The sequence below is a fragment of the Microtus pennsylvanicus genome, chromosome 4 (assembly GCF_037038515.1).
Source record: "Microtus pennsylvanicus isolate mMicPen1 chromosome 4, mMicPen1.hap1, whole genome shotgun sequence".
Taxonomy (NCBI): domain Eukaryota; kingdom Metazoa; phylum Chordata; class Mammalia; order Rodentia; family Cricetidae; genus Microtus; species Microtus pennsylvanicus.
This window is the reverse complement of record NC_134582.1, coordinates 58,491,888-58,510,355: the sequence shown is the minus strand read 5'-3', so window position 1 is coordinate 58,510,355 and position 18,468 is coordinate 58,491,888. Positions and strand designations below refer to the sequence as shown.

Genomic DNA, 18,468 nt, shown 5'->3' with positions numbered 1-18,468 from the left:
GGATTTTTATTAAGTCATAAAGAAAAATGAAAATATGAAATTTTCATAAGATGAATAGATCTGGAAATTACTACACTCAGTGAGGTAACAAATATTCGGAAAGATGAATGTTGCATATATATTTAAAAATTCTAGCTTTGACCATGACATATGGGTACATACTTAAATGCATTGGTACAAGCCAAGATACTAGAAAGGCTACCCTGACTGTGGAGAAAAGATTTTGAGGAAGTGAGGGAGGAGTAACACATACTTGTATTCAGGAAGTACAAAAGAGACTACCAGGGTTGGAAGAGTTTAAGGGACGGAAAATAGACAGAAGAAGGCAAGGATCAACCATGACAAAGTATTATGAAAACACCAAAATGAAACGTATTACGTTGTATGTTAACTAAAAACCAAACAAAACCCACAAACTCTGAGGCAACATTAAAACTTATGTTCACAAAACATATCTTTATAAATAAACTTTAAGGCTCTTAAATTGCCTATATTTGGAAAAAATAAATTTAACAGTCTGGAGACAAAATACTCTCACTTGATCCTGTGGATATCATTCTTCAGTATTTAATATTATGTACAATCATATTAAAAGATTGTTAAGAAGCTCCCCTTGTATATGAGGTATATGGTAAGGACCCTTATGGCCATGCCAATGAAAGCACCATTTGCATTGGTCGATATGGAAGGAGGAAAGCCTCAACACCCTTCATGTGATAAACAACAACAGTTCTAAGCAAATCTATAACATTGTTGGTGAAATGGATCAGTAAAATTCTTGCCCGACAAGTATGAGAACCTGACCCCATATACCCAGCGTTCACGTAGAACACTGGGTGTCAGTGCACACTTAGACTTCTGGCCCTGGGAAGTTATAGGCAGCAAGAACCCTGGAGTTTGCTCTGTAGCCAGCAACTTGTGAGCTGGAGGTTCAGTAAGAGATGATGTTTCATAAAGTAGGATATACAATGGTGAGGTCAAAGAAAGTGTCCATCTCTGGCCTCTACATACAGGACACATGCCCCTGCGCATACGTTCATACACACACACACACACACACACACATGCCCCTGCGCATACGTTCATACACATACACACACACACACACACACACATGCACACACACACACACACACATGCACGCGCACACACACACACATACATGCACGCGCACACACACATGCACGCGCGCACACACACACACGCAAGCACGTGCGCATACGTTCATACACACACACACACACACGCACGTGCGCACACACACACACACACACACATACACACACACACACATGCACGCGCACACACACACAATTTTAAACATGAAAAACTTATAAATACAAAAAAGCAAAAATATTAGAGGCTGGGTGTCTGCCTTGACAGTAAAGCAACTGTGCCACAAATGTGAGGTCTGGGGCCCATTCGAAAATAAGTCCTACAAAGAAAAATCTAAAATTGAAAATCTATCTCTCCAGCCCCCAAATTGGATGACAGCATTTTTTTTAATGAATTGAAGAATAAAAGCGTAAAAAGCACAAAGCAACTGGCTCCAAGATTCTGTGAGACCAAAGAAAGAGACAGCCATATTCGGGACAGGAGCTTGGTCCTGGGTGGCAATGTTAATGAACTCCCACAATTTGGAGAGAATGTAGAACTTCATGTACTCATCAGGACAAAAGTGACTTTAATCAAGCCAGGATGTACCTTTGGTTCATCTGAAGATAGTGGAGCACAGTCACATCCATTTTTAGCACTGAAGCCTAGTATAACTCCACCCAATCAGATTTGTCTAGGTTTAGTATTTGTGGAAACCATGTGAGGGAAATTGGCCAGGACTGCTCAGGGACAATCACAGCAGGTATGACTCAAGATGGCATAACTGTGTCAAATTGAATTCACGGAACTAATTTGGAAAAATAGTAGCAAACTGATTCACCTGCATGACCAGATCAATGATCAAGCTGTAAAGGGGTCAATTCTGCTTCTACCTATGGATCGTTAAAAACAACTACAAAAAAATCCCTAACCATTAAGAATGTATTTTTGAGAAATCCACTGACAAGTATTATAACTGAAAGAAAAAGGGCACTCTGTCTGGCCAATCAATGTTCCATATTTGGGAAGAAAAGATGACCAGTGTTTAAAAGTCACAAGTCACCCCTTCAGACTCCAAATGTTATTGACCACCCATCCAACGTAGTAAAATGCAGGGGAACAAAAGTCAGATACCAAAAAGGGTTGAAATAAAGAAATCAACTGTAAGTAAACCAACTCGTAAATCTCATCCTGCAAACTCAACAGCAAAGTTATTAAATCCTTTTTATAGGATAAAATTGATGTTACTATTCAAAGCTAACTTAAAATAAAATTTGATCAATGGAAAACAGAAAAAAAACTCAACAGCAAAGAGTATCAAAACATTTTTCTTTTTTACATAAAGCCATGTTAATGTGATTGCCTGTAGGTAGGTCAGAGGTCCACACTAGGAATCTTCCTCAGCCATTGCCCAAGTTATTTTTTTGAGACAGGTCTATGATGGAACCTCTAGCCTATCCATTTGGTGACCCAGAAAGTCTCAGGGCTCCCCTGACCCCACATTTTCCAGTGATGGCATTATAAGCAAGCATCCCCACATGCAGCTTTGACATCAGTGCACAAGGCTCGGGTGTTCCTGCTTATGGACAATCACTTTACCTACTGAGACGTGCCTGTTACATACACTTTTTAAATACGAAAATTTTGCATTTAAATGATGAATTTTTATTCCAACTTGGATCTGAATATGTAAGTGTAATGGTTAATCTGTTATGAGAATCATTTAATAACAAGTAGTTTTCTTGCTCAATTTTTCACTTTGTAGCTCGTGGCTGTATAATTCATCTTTATTTCATTAATCAAAACACAAAGTACTGAAATCTGAGAGCAGAACTTATACCAGGGAATCTGAAATATGATTATTTGTCCCATGATTTCGTTCTCAGCACCAGTCATCTTTCTCTAATGTCAAATGAATTACATGTATCCTTTCAGCAGAAAGTATTCAACTTGTACAGAAACGCATAATTCTCAGGTCTGTGACTAGGGAAGTATAAACCATTCTCACGGTTAAGATTCACGCAGATTATATAATACCATGACCTGGTTCAGACGTGTTACAAAGGGAATCTTTACCAACCCATCAATGTAAGGTCCTGTTTCCTGTTTAACCCTCACAATAGTCCTGCAAACAGTTCTCTATTCCCCTGTGATGATTCTTCTGAAAAATAAAGAGTATGCATGTCAGAACGATGTGTGTTTTGCAATCAAATGCAAGACAAAAATTTGACAATGTGGTTTTGGGTCTGTCTCTTGGGTCACTCTAAATTTCTAAATTATATGCACCTCTGGCAACTGTCACTTGAATGAAAAGAAAACACAGTGTTAGAAGAGTAATCTTACAGTGTAGGGTAAGTATTCTAATACATTTACAGTGTCTGCTGACATGCGGTTCTGTATTCATATAAAGTGTTCTAACTTATTTGGGCTCAGTATTCTAAATAGAGGGTACAATAACTCTAACCTGGTCTCGGTTTACAAAATTTCATGAGAAAGACATCCAAATACACAGTAAAAATGCATAATTCTACTTGAAAGAAAGTAACTGACTCTTTAACATATTCCAGGAGACCTGACAGCTAAAATTGTGGCTTATCAGCCAAACCATATTATTTGAAGAGTGAGGACTTCTGATATTAATTCAATGAATTAGAAGAATTACATCATTTTCTTATCTAAAGGAATAAGATTTCATCTCTACATTGGGCATTTACATTTCTTCTTTCCAACTGGTTTATTTAATTAACCAGGGACAGACATAATAAAACCACATTAAAATACTATTTCATCCAGTCAGATTGGCTGCCATTCAAGATGGAAGTCCGTGCCTGTAATCCCAACACCCGGGAGACTGAGGCAAGAGAATTTCTCTGAAGCCAGCATGCAAAAAATAGAGAATTGCAAATAAACCTGGCTCTAAGGGAAAACCTCATCACAAAACAGGAAGGAAGGAAGGAAGGAAGGAAGGAAGGAAGGAAGGAAGGAAGGAAGGAAGGAAGGAAGGAAGGAAAGGAAGGAAGGAAGGAAAGAAGGAAGGAAGGAGAAACCTCATCACAAAACAAAAAGCAAGGAAGGAAGGAGAGAGAGTGAGACAGAAAAGGGAAAAGGAACAAAAATGACAGAAAATACTGTTAAGATGAAGGTCAAAATGAACCTGAGTACATAGCTGGTCACAATGCAGCTAATAGCGTCATCAAGGCTATCAGTATAAAAGTTCATGAAGTAGAATTAGAATCACCAGATGATCCAGCTACACCACTAGTGACTATTTATCTGAAGGAATCAAACTCATCATAGCATGGACATGCTTGCACTATTTACTGCAACATTATTAAAAATAGCCAAAATAGGGAACCATGCTGAGGCCTAGTAACAGATGAATGGATAAGAAAAATATAATGCATATATATATATATATATATATATATATATATATATAGCCACAGAGAAGAAGAAAATTGTGTCTTTTGCAGGAAAATGGCAAGCAAAATAGACTCAGACAAATATGTGTGTCTTTTTATACTTACAAACTAAATATGTGTTCATATGTACATGGGCATATACATGGCGTGTAAACAGAAGGGGAACTAGTTGAGAAAGAAATGTATTAAAGGAAAAAGGAGGTGAGAGGAAGGGAGAGCCAATGTGTTGAGAAATAGAACCCATGTGTGTTTTTTCTATAATTGTATATATTTTTATACAATTTTAAATAAACTCTTGTGTCATTTTATATGACCTCAACGCAGAAAAGGAGAGTATTTGGGGGCAGAAAGGGAACAGCAGGAGGGAGGAGAGGCCAATAAGAGATGAGGAAGTGAATATGGTGTGTGTGTGTGTGTGTGTGTGTGTGTGCGTGCGCACATGCCAATATATATGAAACTGTCATACAGAAACCTACTATTTTGTACATCAACTCAAAATGATACTAATTTTAAAAGTGAACAAGAAGCAGAATAAAGACTTCTACTGGTTAGATACCAATTTTAACCCAAGATTTAAAACTAATGCAAGAGCTGAAATGGTGCTAAATCATGGTGAGTTGTGAGCATGGACCATTATTTCCTAGAACAACAAACAGAACTCAACAAAACACAAGATTTTGTGTTCAATATTGTACCATGTTCAGCCAAGTATACCAGTGACTACCCACCACTTCGAAAAGAGCAATCTTACAGTCACTCATACAGGAAGATGGCTTTGTTTGTCTGCAGTACTAATGGCCAAACCAAGGGCGTCAGGCACGGTAGGCAAGTTCTCTGTCACTGAGCTACATCAATGACAAGGAAGTGGCATGATATGTGGGTAGAATGTGACTCTTTTCAGATTCTGAGCTAGAGATCAAGGAAAAGTTCATATTGTCGCCATAATTATAAAAAATCTCTATATATTAATTTACATAATAAGAATTAACACATGAAAATCACAACTTTTCCCCCAATATTTCCCAGCATGTTCTTGTGAAACTTTGCCCCTTAAAGGTCAAACCACTGTAATTATTTTTATGAAACCTTATTCATAATAGTTGAAGAATAAATTACATAATCATCTTCTAGTGAAATTTTTTTCTCTGCCTTTGGGAAAACATCCAAAATAAACTACCTGCAACACATATAACATGATATGCAGCTGGTAAAAAATATTTTTAAATTAATTAAGTTAAATAGAATTGAAAAGAATTTTAAAATCTAAATACAAATCTTATTCAAAGCTGTAAAGTCACATACAGTGGTATACAGAAAGAGTTGTGTCTAAAGAGAGACCTAGGCTCTGGGCAGCACAGCCAATTGAATAAGCCTCTCAACCTTTATATAGCTTGTGAATTACATAGAAATGACTTAAGACTAGAAGAGCCTACAGTACTCTCACATTTGGCCAAGAGTGAAATTTTCTGTGATGCCTGACATACATCCATATACCTAACATACTGCAGATAAGATGTTACAAAACAAAGACATGAAGGAAAGAAGAGCTGTACATACAATTGTGCTACTGCAGAAGAAATCATTTGCAAGGCCTGTAAGGAATACAATAATAAGAGATTTCTCAGCTAAGACACATCTTGTTGCTCTGCATCTTATTGAATGGGTAATCACTGTAATTATTAGCTAATGTTGCTAGATAAGGTTCTAGGAACTAACGTGATCAAACAGGCCAAATTATTTGAATCACCTATTGGTAATTAGTTGATTAATTTTGCAGTGATTTTCGAAAGCTGTTCTGATGAGTATTCAACATTTAATGTCTGCTAAGTGAGAAGTATAAAAATAGCCACAGTCAAGTCAATAAGGCCAGCAGTCAGGCATGCCAACCTTCCAATCAAAATATGTTCAGTGGGGAACTTGAACTTAGCTTCAACACTCTTTTGAAATGGCTGTACTATGTTGGATCTATATGTTCTATAAATCTGTGCTAATGACCAACAGAATTTCTGTCTCTTCCTGATATTTACAATGTCAAAACCAGGTAGACCTGCCTATAAGCCAAGCCCACTGCTGCTGACCTGTGGAGTGCTCTCTCACTTGGTTGGCTTCCTCTCATTTCTGCAGTACTACTGGCTTTGCTTCTCCTGGCTTGACATTATTATTTCTCCAGTTTGTCATTTTCAGCCTGTTTTATTTTTTCTTTCTTTAATTACTTTCTACATTTATCTTGTCACCTTTTCACTAGTTCTGAAGGCTGTTTGTACTCAGCTGAGGCAGGGAAAGATGACTTATTCCAACCAGAGATAAGTAGGGTTAATTTTTATTTTTTATTCATGTGCATATGTGTCTTTGTGTATCTATGTCATGTGAGGATGGGTAAACTCATTAGATCTCCTAGAGCTGTAGTTACAAGTTGTTGTGAGCCAGTTGATGTGGGTTCTGGGGCCAAAATCAGGTCACATGGAAGAAGAACAATCTCTTCAGACTCAGGATGTTAAACAAAACTAAGATTGCTAGACAAAACATAAGTAATCCAATGTCATTTGATATGTGAGAATATGGGTTTGCATCTGAAGGTTATTGTTGTTCCAAATTTAAAACAAAATATTTGGTCAGGAACATCAGAGAATATGAGAATGAAAATGCAAATCCAGGAGTGCAGAAAAAATAAGGAAATGGCCTATAGGCAATCTTGTTACCACATTGATCTGAAACAATGTTTTCCAACTTTAAATCACATACTTCACACTATTAACCGTCCTATTCACACATCCATGATGCTGGTTGATTGATTGATGGTTTCTACTCCTTATGATGTTTTTGATATTGCAGCCCACCACATGGTCTGGATAACTCCCAGAGGGATGCACCGGACAATGGAGAAGCACTGGGGAAAAAAACACAGGCATGCGTCTGTCTAGCCACAAGATTCTGTGTAGTGCTGAGAAGGTGGTGGTAAGTGGCCATATTTATAATGAAAGCTGGCAAAGCCAACAGAGGACTAAAGTGAGTGGGAATATTTTTAGACAGTTCAGGTCATTTTTTTTCAGACAGTAAAAGCAATTTGAAGAATTGAGGCAAATGCTTCAAATGTGGTGTGGAATGTAAGAAATAATGGAATGTGGTACAGGGGCAAAAATGTCCACTTTCCACAGAGACAGGAAGACACATAAAGTCACTGCAGGTCTGCAAGAGCCTACCAGAAGAAAACACACAGAGGAAATGTCCCAGAGCCAAGGCAGAGGATTCTCAGACTATATCATCCTCCTTAGAAGAGCAAGGACAAGGAAGTAAAATGTGGTTCAAGTTAAATGAGAGGATTTTTGTTATTGGAAATCACTTCATTAATTATATTCTAATTCAGATACATTGCATTATAAGGAAAATATCTCCTCTATTTGTATGTGCAGGTGCATGTGTGCAGATTTACATGCAAATATACAGAGGCCAGAGGACAACATTAGGTGTTTGTCATTTAGCTCTTTCAGAGATAGATTTCTTCACTGGCCGGGAATTCACCTAGTAGTTTAGGACTACTGGCAGAAGACCTGGGAATCATTCAGTGCCTGCACCAATTCTGAGTGTGCAAACCTGAGCCACTGTGTAAACCCATCTGTGCCTGCACCCCAAGTCCAAGTGTGCAAACCTGGGTCAGTACACAAACTCATCTGTGTTTGCACCCCAAGTCTGGGAGTCCAAGCCTTGGCTACTGTTCTGGTTTTTGGTTTCTCAAGACAGGGTTCCTCTATATAATAGCCCTGGCTATTTTGGAACTCACTCTGTAAATCAGGCTGACCTCAAACTCACAGAGATCAGCCTACTTCTGTCTCTGAGTGTAGGGATTAAAGGTATGCACCACCACTGCCCAGCCTTTTTTTTTTTAAAGAAAAAATAGGGGTTTTAGAGATCAAACTCAGGTTATCATACTTGGCAGACGTCTACCTTACTGAACCAAGAGCTTTCTTTTCCTTTTCCTTTCTTATAATAATGGACTTTATTTTACATTAATTAAAATGATCAATTAGGTGTAAGCACATCATAATTCAAATAAACCAAAGGTTAACAGTCCCATTTTTGTGTCAGTTCTTATTGAGGACTACTGGGCTTCTAGGAACAGATTGTTGGAAAAGAGAATTCTGACACTAGATGAATAAAATATGAACAGATGGGCCCTGGAAAAGGTTTCGCTCACACATGTTTCCTAATAGTAAAAAGAAAGAATCCTTAAATATTGAGTGAAAATAGGACTCAGCAAAGCCAGTGTTTATAGAATTCCCAGCAGCCTGGAGAACTGCACTGAAACACATAATTGTTTACGTAAGAGTAGAAAACATACCTCTACCTCTCCTTAGGAGCGAGTAGAACAGGGTGTAGTCGTGCATCTGCTGGGGCTAGAGACAATGACAAACTCTTCCTGGTCTAGTGTTCTGCCACAGTCCTGACCTCCTGCCTTTGCTCCCCTCTATGCCTTGCCCTTCCTGTGTGCTGCGAGTCCAGGAGCATCAGCAGTTTCCTGGGTGCATGCATGCCAAGTATACAGTTGTTGCAGACACCTAGCATGGGCAAATTAGCCTTCTTATGGTAATGGGTTGGAGATATTGTCCAGTAGTTAAGTGTAGCAGCAGGCTGCTTGTTTGTTTCTGGCTGCTTAGCCTTGAAATAATCACACAAAACTGTATTATTTAAATCACTGCTTGGCCCATTAGCTCTAGCTTCTTATTGGCTAACTCTTACATCTTAATTTAACCCATCTCCATCAATCTGTATTGCCACATGACAGTGGCTTAGTAGCAAAGTTTCGGCATGTCTGACTCTGGCCATGGCTACATGGCTTCACCCTGACTCCACCTTTCTTTCTCCCAGCCTTCACTTTAGTTTTACCCACCTAGCTCTTTCTGCCCTGCTATAGGTCCAAAGCAGTTGTTTTTTTTAATCATTAATGGTAATCACAGCACACAGAGGGGACTCCCACATTAGTTAACAGTGCTCAGAACACTGGCAGAGGACAATTCAGGTCCCAGTACCCTCAAAAGATGGCTAACAGTCACTTGTGTGTCGATTTCCAGGGGCATCCAATGCCTCTGGTCTGCACTAGCACCTGTGCTAATATGCACACACATACACACACACACACACACACACACATGCATAATGAAAAATAAAAATTAAGTTTGTAAAAAAGATGAAGTTCAGATTTCAGACTCTAGGAGGTAGAGATAGGGCTCCACAAATAGGAGCAGTTGCTGCTCTTGCAGAGATTCTGGGTTTGATTCCCAGCACCCAACTGACAGCTCACTCTCATCTGTAACTCCAGCTCCACGAGATTTGATGCCCTCTTCTGACCGCTGTGGCCCCCAGATACACATGCTGCATGCATACATGCACGCAAATCACTCATACACATTAGATATGAACAAATAAACCTTTGGCTTTGAGACTCTGCTAATGAGTTTGGTCCTTTCTTGCCACCCTTGTTTACTTAGACAGGTGAGGTTCAGGGGCTGATGGGAGTGACAGGAAGATATTGTAACAAGGAGGAAAAATTAGTTATCTGAATTTTAAAAATTGCTCAACATCTGGAAAATTAGTTTTTAGAGGCACTACATAAAGAACTTATCACACCGTTCCCTTAAAAATGTCACATCTGGGATACTCACTATGATCATGGGTGAGTTTTCCAAGCAATGAACAGACGGTATTGATTTCCATCATGACGAGGGGCTATGCTGCTGAAAGCATAATCTTGAGGAAGAATCTTTTAAGGGCCTGAAGTACTTACAGAAATGCCACCTGTCTATCCCAACCTCTCTGAACTCTTCTTGGAAGATATGCTTTATAATTCATAGCATAAAACTTTTTAATATTTAAACACCTACTGGATGTATCTGGCAATAGCTATGTTGTTTACATGTTCTATACTAATATGGAAAAAAAGGAAATACTAGGTATAAATTTCAAATTCTCAGAAGCATCTAAATCACCGTCTTAGCTTCTTTACAGACAGTCTTACTAATCATGACAGTGTCTGAGTGATGCTCAGGTCCACTGTGGTACCCGCTGACCATGGGGACAGTGTCTGAGTGATGCTCAGGTCCACTGTGGTACCCGCTGACCATGGGGACAGTGTCTGAGTGATGCTCAGGTCCACTGTGGTGCCTGCTGACCATGGGGACAGTGTCTGAGTGATGCTCAGGTCCACTGTGGTACCCGCTGACCATGGGGACAGTGTCTGAGTGATGCCCAGGTACACCCGTGGTGCCCAATGACCATGGAGACAGTGTCTGAGTGATGCTCAAGTACAGACGTAGTGCCCGCTGACCATGGGAACAGTGTCTGAGTGATGCTCAAGTACAGACGTAGTGCCCGCTGACCATGGGAACAGTGTCTGAGTGATGCTCAGGTCCACTGTGGTGCCTGCTGACCATGGGGACAGTGTCTGAGTGATGCTCAGGTCCACTGTGGCCCGCTGACCATGGGGACAGTGTCTGAGTGATGCTCAGGTCCACTGTGGTGCCTGCTGACCATGGGAAGAATGTCCTGAGGAGAGAGAGCTGCGTGAGGAATAGCACAGAAAAAAATAGGAATAAAAACTTATTTATTTTTATTCATTATGAAATGAAAATAACTGATTTTCATAATTCTGGTGAAAGCCATTCTCAGTTCAGTGAGATGGATGCCTAAATGCCTAGGGGGGTGATGTCTGTAGGTCACTGTGAAGCACCCAAAACAAAATAGACTTTTTATCACATACTTAAATAGAAAACATCTATTTCTTTCATTTCTTCCCACATAAATAATTCTTCATTTTTTAAAACAAAAATATCCATTTCACTTTAACAATTACTACAGTATTTGAAGCAAGCACTGTGTTAAAAAAAACCTTTACATATATGATTTATGGACATCCAAACAGCAGATTCAAAGTAACCACAATGCCAAGATAACAGCACAGAATTTCCACTCTCAGGATGCAGACTCATATTTGCCTGGCATCACAGCAGGTACGTTCTCTTTCTAATAACTCACTCAAACCCTTTATAGCTTGCTAGTTTCTGCAGTTGTACCCTATACCAATTTAATACCTAGATAACCGTTTAGGCATATGCACATATTTTCTTGATAAATTCAGGATATTATTCACTGCAACACGATGGTATCCAGGAAAGCAAAAGTCTCTGAAGTGAGTGGGAATCCCATCCAGTATTAACTGTTCCTGGTACTTTACACGGCTGCAGTATCTCACTTTCACCACTAGGGTGCACTGACGTTGCAATTTACTGGGTAGATGCAGCCTAATGGAAATGCTCTCAGGGGTTGATTTCCTTCCAGAAAAGCTGATTTGAACATGATTGTTTAATAAGAAATTCATTTAGGTCATCTAATTTGATGTTAGTCAATGACGAAATTTCTTCTGTAAGTTCTACATCTTTTGACTGTCTCCACTACCAACAAAAATAACTTCAGTGTATCAAAGACCTGTGAGACATCTCTGCCACTATCATAGATAACATTACACCAACTTTTATAAGGGAAGCATACTGACCTTCTGATTTAGGGTTCCTAGAAGATGAATTAAGTGGACAAGTCATTGATTCCTTTTTAGTTGTCCCCCCCCCCATGCTTGTCCACATATGTTTTTATTAGGTTGAATAAATAATAGGTTGTAGCTGTCCCTAACATTAAAAAAATGAATACAACATTATGTGTGTGACTTTTAAATTTAAGCTTTTTCCAGTATACAGAATAGAATGGGTAACATGTCAGTGTGCACGTGGGTGTATTCTGGCATGTAGTGAGTGTGTGTGTGTGTGTGTGTGCCTGTGTGCATGCAGGTAGCTAAATTACATATGTGGATGCATTGAAAGTCATAGCTGACTGGACTCTCCTCAGAAGTGGCAGCATTATATAATGTGCACAGCTGGAATGAACCAGTCAGTGCAAGGGATAGTCACATCACCTCCAGTATTAAGTGGAGATTCAAAGCTTCCCCAGAGTCACACAAAGAAAAATCCCCACCCTATATTTTTTTTTTTACTTATATGGTGCTTCAAAATTGTGTGAGGGGAGGGGCACTTTTCACTCAAGCCGTTAATTATCCCACACCTATGTTCACAGCAGTTGGTTGTAGGCAGAAAATTACTCCATCGTTACTGTTTTATCCAAACTATTCATGCTATTTGATCAACTAGGCAAAATCTTCATAGATTATAGTTTCTCCTTTCTGCATTTATTAAGCATGCGATATGAGCCTAGTATTGCATAGCAGTATCAGAGAAATATGGGTTTTCCAACTTAGCCATTTACAAAAATGAAGAAAATAACCTCACATAGTTTTTGTAAGCTATTTATAATGGAACAATATTTACCTTTAAACTCTTCAAGGAACTATGAAAATATTCTTCAGATATTCATTTACTATATGTAATGGTACTGATTAATTAGAATAGTACACTTCCTGCCTATCTCAGATATACAGAATTGTTATTTAAGGCAGTAGAATCTTTAATATTATGCGAAATAAACAATGCATTCTGTATAAAGGAAGCAGAATGTTTATTTGTTTGTCATTGAATGTTGATTTTCTTTTCACCAGTCAAAGAACATGGCTTACAGATAAGAGCTTAGCTGAGACTCACGGAACATCTCCTGTGTCCTTTTTGTAATCGGCAGAAAACTATTATTATATTGGATCTATGGCAAAAGATGAAAAAATAGCAAGAAAGGTGAGAAATATCTTTCTCACACAGAGACACACTCACTCATACACACTCACACATACACACTCTCACACACACAACATGCTTTCTATTATACTAGTGTGTCACACTTACAAAGAACCCTTTCTAAAGAATGTGTTTAATTTTCCTGATTTTTAATCTAATGCCTTCATCTTAAATTATTTTAAGATACTCAAATCCCTTAAAAATGTTTCCTCAAGTGATGGGTTTCTCAAATGTTTGAACGCTAATGTCAAGGCTTTCTAACATCGTATAGGAGACTAAGTTCTCCACTTGAGTCAGAGGCCAGTATTTCCTCATAGCATCCAGAGAGGGCATGCACCCACGGTGAGGACAGCAGCTTCAGCCAAGCTTTGCCTTGGACTCCCTTGCTGGACCTGTGCTTAACTCAAGCACATCGAGCAGCCTAAGTTATTCTCAACCTCCATTTGCCTGAGAATACAGAACTCTCATATAAACAGTGGAAGTCAATGGTCCAACTCAAATGCATTAATTTCTAAACACTAAATTTGGGATACTGCAATAAAAAAGGAAATATTCATGGAACATGTAATCATAGATCTCGGTTTACAACTTGGTAAGAATTAGAAACAACTGGGAGATGGGACTATGGGTATGAACACCTTTCAGAGATTATCTTGTATAGGTTAGGTGAAGTGAGAAGATTTGCCTACTCTGGGTGGCACAATTCCCTAGGCTGGGATCCTGGACTGTATAAAAAAAGAGGAAGTAAGTTAAACACAACAGCATCCATAGATACCCGTGTCTAGGCTGCCCATGGGATGTGAGCAGTTCCTTCAAGATGCTGATGCCTTAGCTCCCATACTATGATGGACTGTATCCTTGAACTGTAAGCTGAAGTAAAAGCTTCCTCCTTTGAAATGTTTTTGTTTTGTTTGTGAAATTTTATCAAAGCAACAGGAAAAGAAACTGAGACAAGACCAAAGTTTTCCTGGCACTAATCCCAAAATTGTATAGATCATGTCTTATTTGATCAGTAAAATATCCAAATAGTCCTGCTTCACTGAGTTGTTGCACTAAATTGCCAACACAGAAGTACACAATCTCCGACGTGTTTAGAGCAAAGATGCAAACGAAAACAGATGACAAAGAAGTGCAATTTACAGGATGGTCATCATTTTCAGGACAGAAAATAGGGCCACGAAAGTTCCCTGATCTCTGTTGCTCTGGAATTTAAACCTACTTAGGGAGATGTGTACATGATATGCCAGTATAATCCTGAAAACTTGTTTGAAAAAGTGGAGGAAAAAATGGACAATCTGTGGACATAGGTATTTTAGGTCTTTCTTCTTTGATTGCTATTTTAAAATCATACAACTGTGAAAATCACATTACATTCCCATTTTATCATCACTGTCATCATCATCATCACCATCACCATCCCTGTAGAACAGCACAGCAAAACTTTTCTACCTCTGAATGATGGTTGTCAGCCAATCTGCTTTTATGAAAGCTGAGATCATCCCATGTACTCTGTCCTGTCTTCTGTACACCTGTTTGCTCACTGTGTTGAGTATTTCCATTTTTTGTTCCAAGGGTAGCAATGGCCTCACATATCACCATTACATTGTAAACCATTTGAAAGATAAGTAGAATAAGTCCTGCCATGTTATATACATGAGTCTGCAGCTTCTTGAGTCAAAAAGATTTTGAATAAATGGTTAGGATTTATTATGTTTTAGCTTAGTTTTGTTTCTCCACACCAAAAGGTGTGTCATTCATCATGAGTTCACAAAAACTCCGAGAGTTTTTAATAACAAACTAGTAGAATTAAATGTAGATTAAAAATATCCATTTTAAAGCTAGATCCACAGAAACAGTAGATATTTATCCAAAGCACAGGGCAAAACTGATGCGAACAAAAGTTTGAAAGTCATGTGTTCTAGACACTACACAGCATTGTTTTCCCTGAAAATGCCATAGAAGGATGAAGTCCTGCATAAGCATGCTATTTCTAGACTGTTTCTCTAAAACAAAACCTTCCATGTCTATTGAAAGCGAGGCTTTAAAGAGCAGGCTTTATGATTGATGAGGAAGGGAGAGACTGGCAATGTAGCTAAGGATAAAGTGCATGTGTTCCTGTAAATAAACTTCTTCATAAGCTCTTGTGAGCAACACAGATGAAACTCATTGGATCATCAGAAATAAAGAATACTAAAGTAGATGTGGTACTCAGGGGGAAGAGGAAGGGAACAAGAGAGAATGATGGGTGAGAAAACATGATTGAAATACATTATGCAAATGCATAAAAATGTTATAATGAACCCCATTGTTAGCTGTCACTAATATATGCTAATAAAATATATTAAATTTTTATATTTTATTAAGTTCAATATTTTATTAAAAATTATATTTTAAAATATTAAAAAGTCAGTTTTAATATTTTTCAGAAGATTAAGATGATAAGTTCCCAGGAAAAATTAATAAGCAAAAATTAATCTTTGAAATATGAAAATTTGCTATCTTGAGACCTAAACTTTAGAACCAGCAAATCAAAGGAAAATCCTCTGTCTAGAGAGCTAAGTTAGCCCCCTGTCCTTCACACTCTTCAACTAGGATCCCAGGGATTAATTGGGTAGAGAAAAGCATAGCACTCATCACAAAACCAGTATGTGTCAAGCCATTTATTTAAATATATATAAAACCATTTGCCCCACCGCGCCGATCAGTACCTCTTCGTAAAGGCAGGAAAAAAAATGAAATTAATTGCCTACCGCACTGAAGATAGCAAAGAAATGCTAACTCTGAAAATTAGAACTATAGCTGTCTAGCTTCCAACATTTCTTTTTCTTTTTTACTCTAATATATGCTCTCTACCATTAATTAAATAAATGTCATTATGGGCATATATATATAGAGAGAGAGAGGGGGGAGGGAGGGAGGGAGGGAAAGAGTAGTGATTGTACATTAATTATTTCATACATAATTTATGTATGTGCGTGAAAACATACACATGGAGAATTTCTCCCACTGATGACATTGTCTTTCTAGTAGTCCCTAACTTAAAACCTGTTTCTGAAAGAACAGCCTGTGATGAAGGGGGAGGAGTGACAAGAGGCACCTAGAGAACAGCAGTGTGCTCACTAAGGAATCATTTAGGCCAAAGTTAATTCTTGGTAAGGACTGAAGCACAGGACAATATTCTAAATAATAAATGTAAACTATTATTGTATCATTAATTCTGAAGAGACAGTACATATCACTAAAATGTATTTCGACATTCAAGTTTTCATACAAAGATATATTTCAACTTCAAGCACAGTGCTAATTAAATGGTCTATTATGTTGAAGTAGATAATTTATAAGTTAAATATAGCCAAATATATTACAGGAAACACAGCCAATGCTATAGTAACCGTTAATAATAATTTTATTTGAATATAAGAACAACCTATAAAATAATAACTCCTAAATGATTAGGAAAGATTTAATATATTCCAAAAATGTGTCATTTTTGTGGATTTTCAAAGCTCATGAGTTATACTATATACCTTACAAATTTTTCTGTGGCCAAATTAGATCAAAATAAACTGTAATTGATATAATGCCTAGATATTTCAAGGAATGATATACTGCAGATAGAAAACCAAATAGCATTCAATAGTTAATTCGATATTAAAAGACCACCATTTCCTGCAGAGTGGAAGCAGAATATTTGCAAAAAGGCAAAGTAAATAAAATGAACACTAAATCTATTGATAATACTGTTAAGACATGGTATGCTTTTATGATTAGTTGTACAAGTATAGTTTCTTGGCCATGTAGAAAGGGGAGAGAACGGTAATAAACATAACCAAGCATGTTCTATTTGTTAGGAGTACGAGGAAAGCTGAAGTCTAGTTGGAACTGTTATCACTGCAGAAGGATCCTAGCTAATGAAGCCAATGGGTACCATTGAGAACTAAGTTCTGGCCCCACAGCCTTTGACTCCAACAACACAGCCATTCCATTTTAGCTGCGCTTTAGTATTAGGCTCCATTAATTGCACATTTGTATTAGCGTTTAGCATTACATCCCACTCATCATAAAGTCATGTGCACAGTTTCACTGATACTGCAGAGTTTTCCCCATATTGAGTTACAGCTGTATAAAATGGAAATGTTTCCTAATTAAATTTCATTTGAGAGCTAGACCTAGGAAGAGCTTAAGTTACAAGGAACTTTCCTGATATTAGGACAAGGAGAAAAGCTTTAACATGGAAATAAGAATTAACTTGAGGAAGGAGTACATCTTCTAATAAGACATTCCCAGGAGGAATTAGGAGTTTCAGGTGCTGCTTAAGCTTTTGAAACTGTTTCCCCAACCTCAAAATGCAGAAAGGGGTTTCATGAAATGTAGATAACAGAATTCCATGTGTTGGAAAACATAGTAACAAATTCACTGCAAATGTTTAGCAGTGAGTAATGGCTGTAAACTAGATTGTCCACAGTCACCTAAGGAAACATGAGGTGACAGTTTGGATCTGGTGTTGTTGGCTCATGCTTCTGCTTAAATTTACAACATTTGATTAATTCATTTTAAAGGTTAAATAATATCAAGTTTCTTTTGGTACCACACCCCCAACAATAAAGGCCACTCCCCATATTTTCATTTTATTTTGTCTTTGATTTTCATTTAATATGATAGAATTATGTATTCCTGTCACACACAGTCCTGTCAAGTGCACATAGCTAGTTCATGAGCATACATTCCCCTAAGAGTCCACAGTTAGTGATATTAGTAGATCAATATATAATTTTTCTGGTACTATCCAGAGGAATAACCCTGGTTTAGGAGACAGGAGGAATGAGTATGTTCAGTGATATTAGTCTACATACAAACATCCCAAGATGCTAGGTCACTTTCGTTAGTCATGATAAGAAAGCCTCTTTGGGGTGCATAAATCAAAAGGAAGTTTATGTGGCAGAATTACGTAAGGAAACTTACACTAGTACCTGCCCACAAACCATGCAATTTAGGAACAGCCAAGAAACAAAACCGTATAGAAGGAGGGATAAATAACAACATTGTATTAAGGGTTATTATGCAGCTATAAGGATTCAATATGACCCTGGCGATATAGCAAAAAATAGTTATGAAAAGAAGCTATTTCTTATGCTCAGAGCTAATTTTCAAACGTATGTACCTGTATTTGAAACTTTGAGCATTTCACACATTTTTCTGTATCTGAAAAAAAAATGGATCCAGACTGA

At 37.9% G+C, this 18,468-nt stretch overlaps 1 protein-coding gene across 7 annotated transcripts in view; it reads right to left on the bottom strand.

Moving 5' to 3' along the window:
• Nol4 (nucleolar protein 4) overlaps window positions 1–18,468 on the bottom strand; it is a 345,140-nt gene that overhangs the window by 229,250 nt on the left and 97,422 nt on the right. Inside the window, exon 3 of one of the 7 annotated variants that reach the window (XM_075969230.1) lies at window positions 18,402–18,464. The exons of 5 other annotated variants lie outside the window; for them this stretch is intronic. In XM_075969230.1, coding sequence (XP_075825345.1) covers window positions 18,402–18,464 — 63 coding nt within the window. The remainder of the gene's footprint in view (window positions 1–18,401; window positions 18,465–18,468) is intronic. One more of the 7 variants, XM_075969228.1, reaches the window with a different exon arrangement.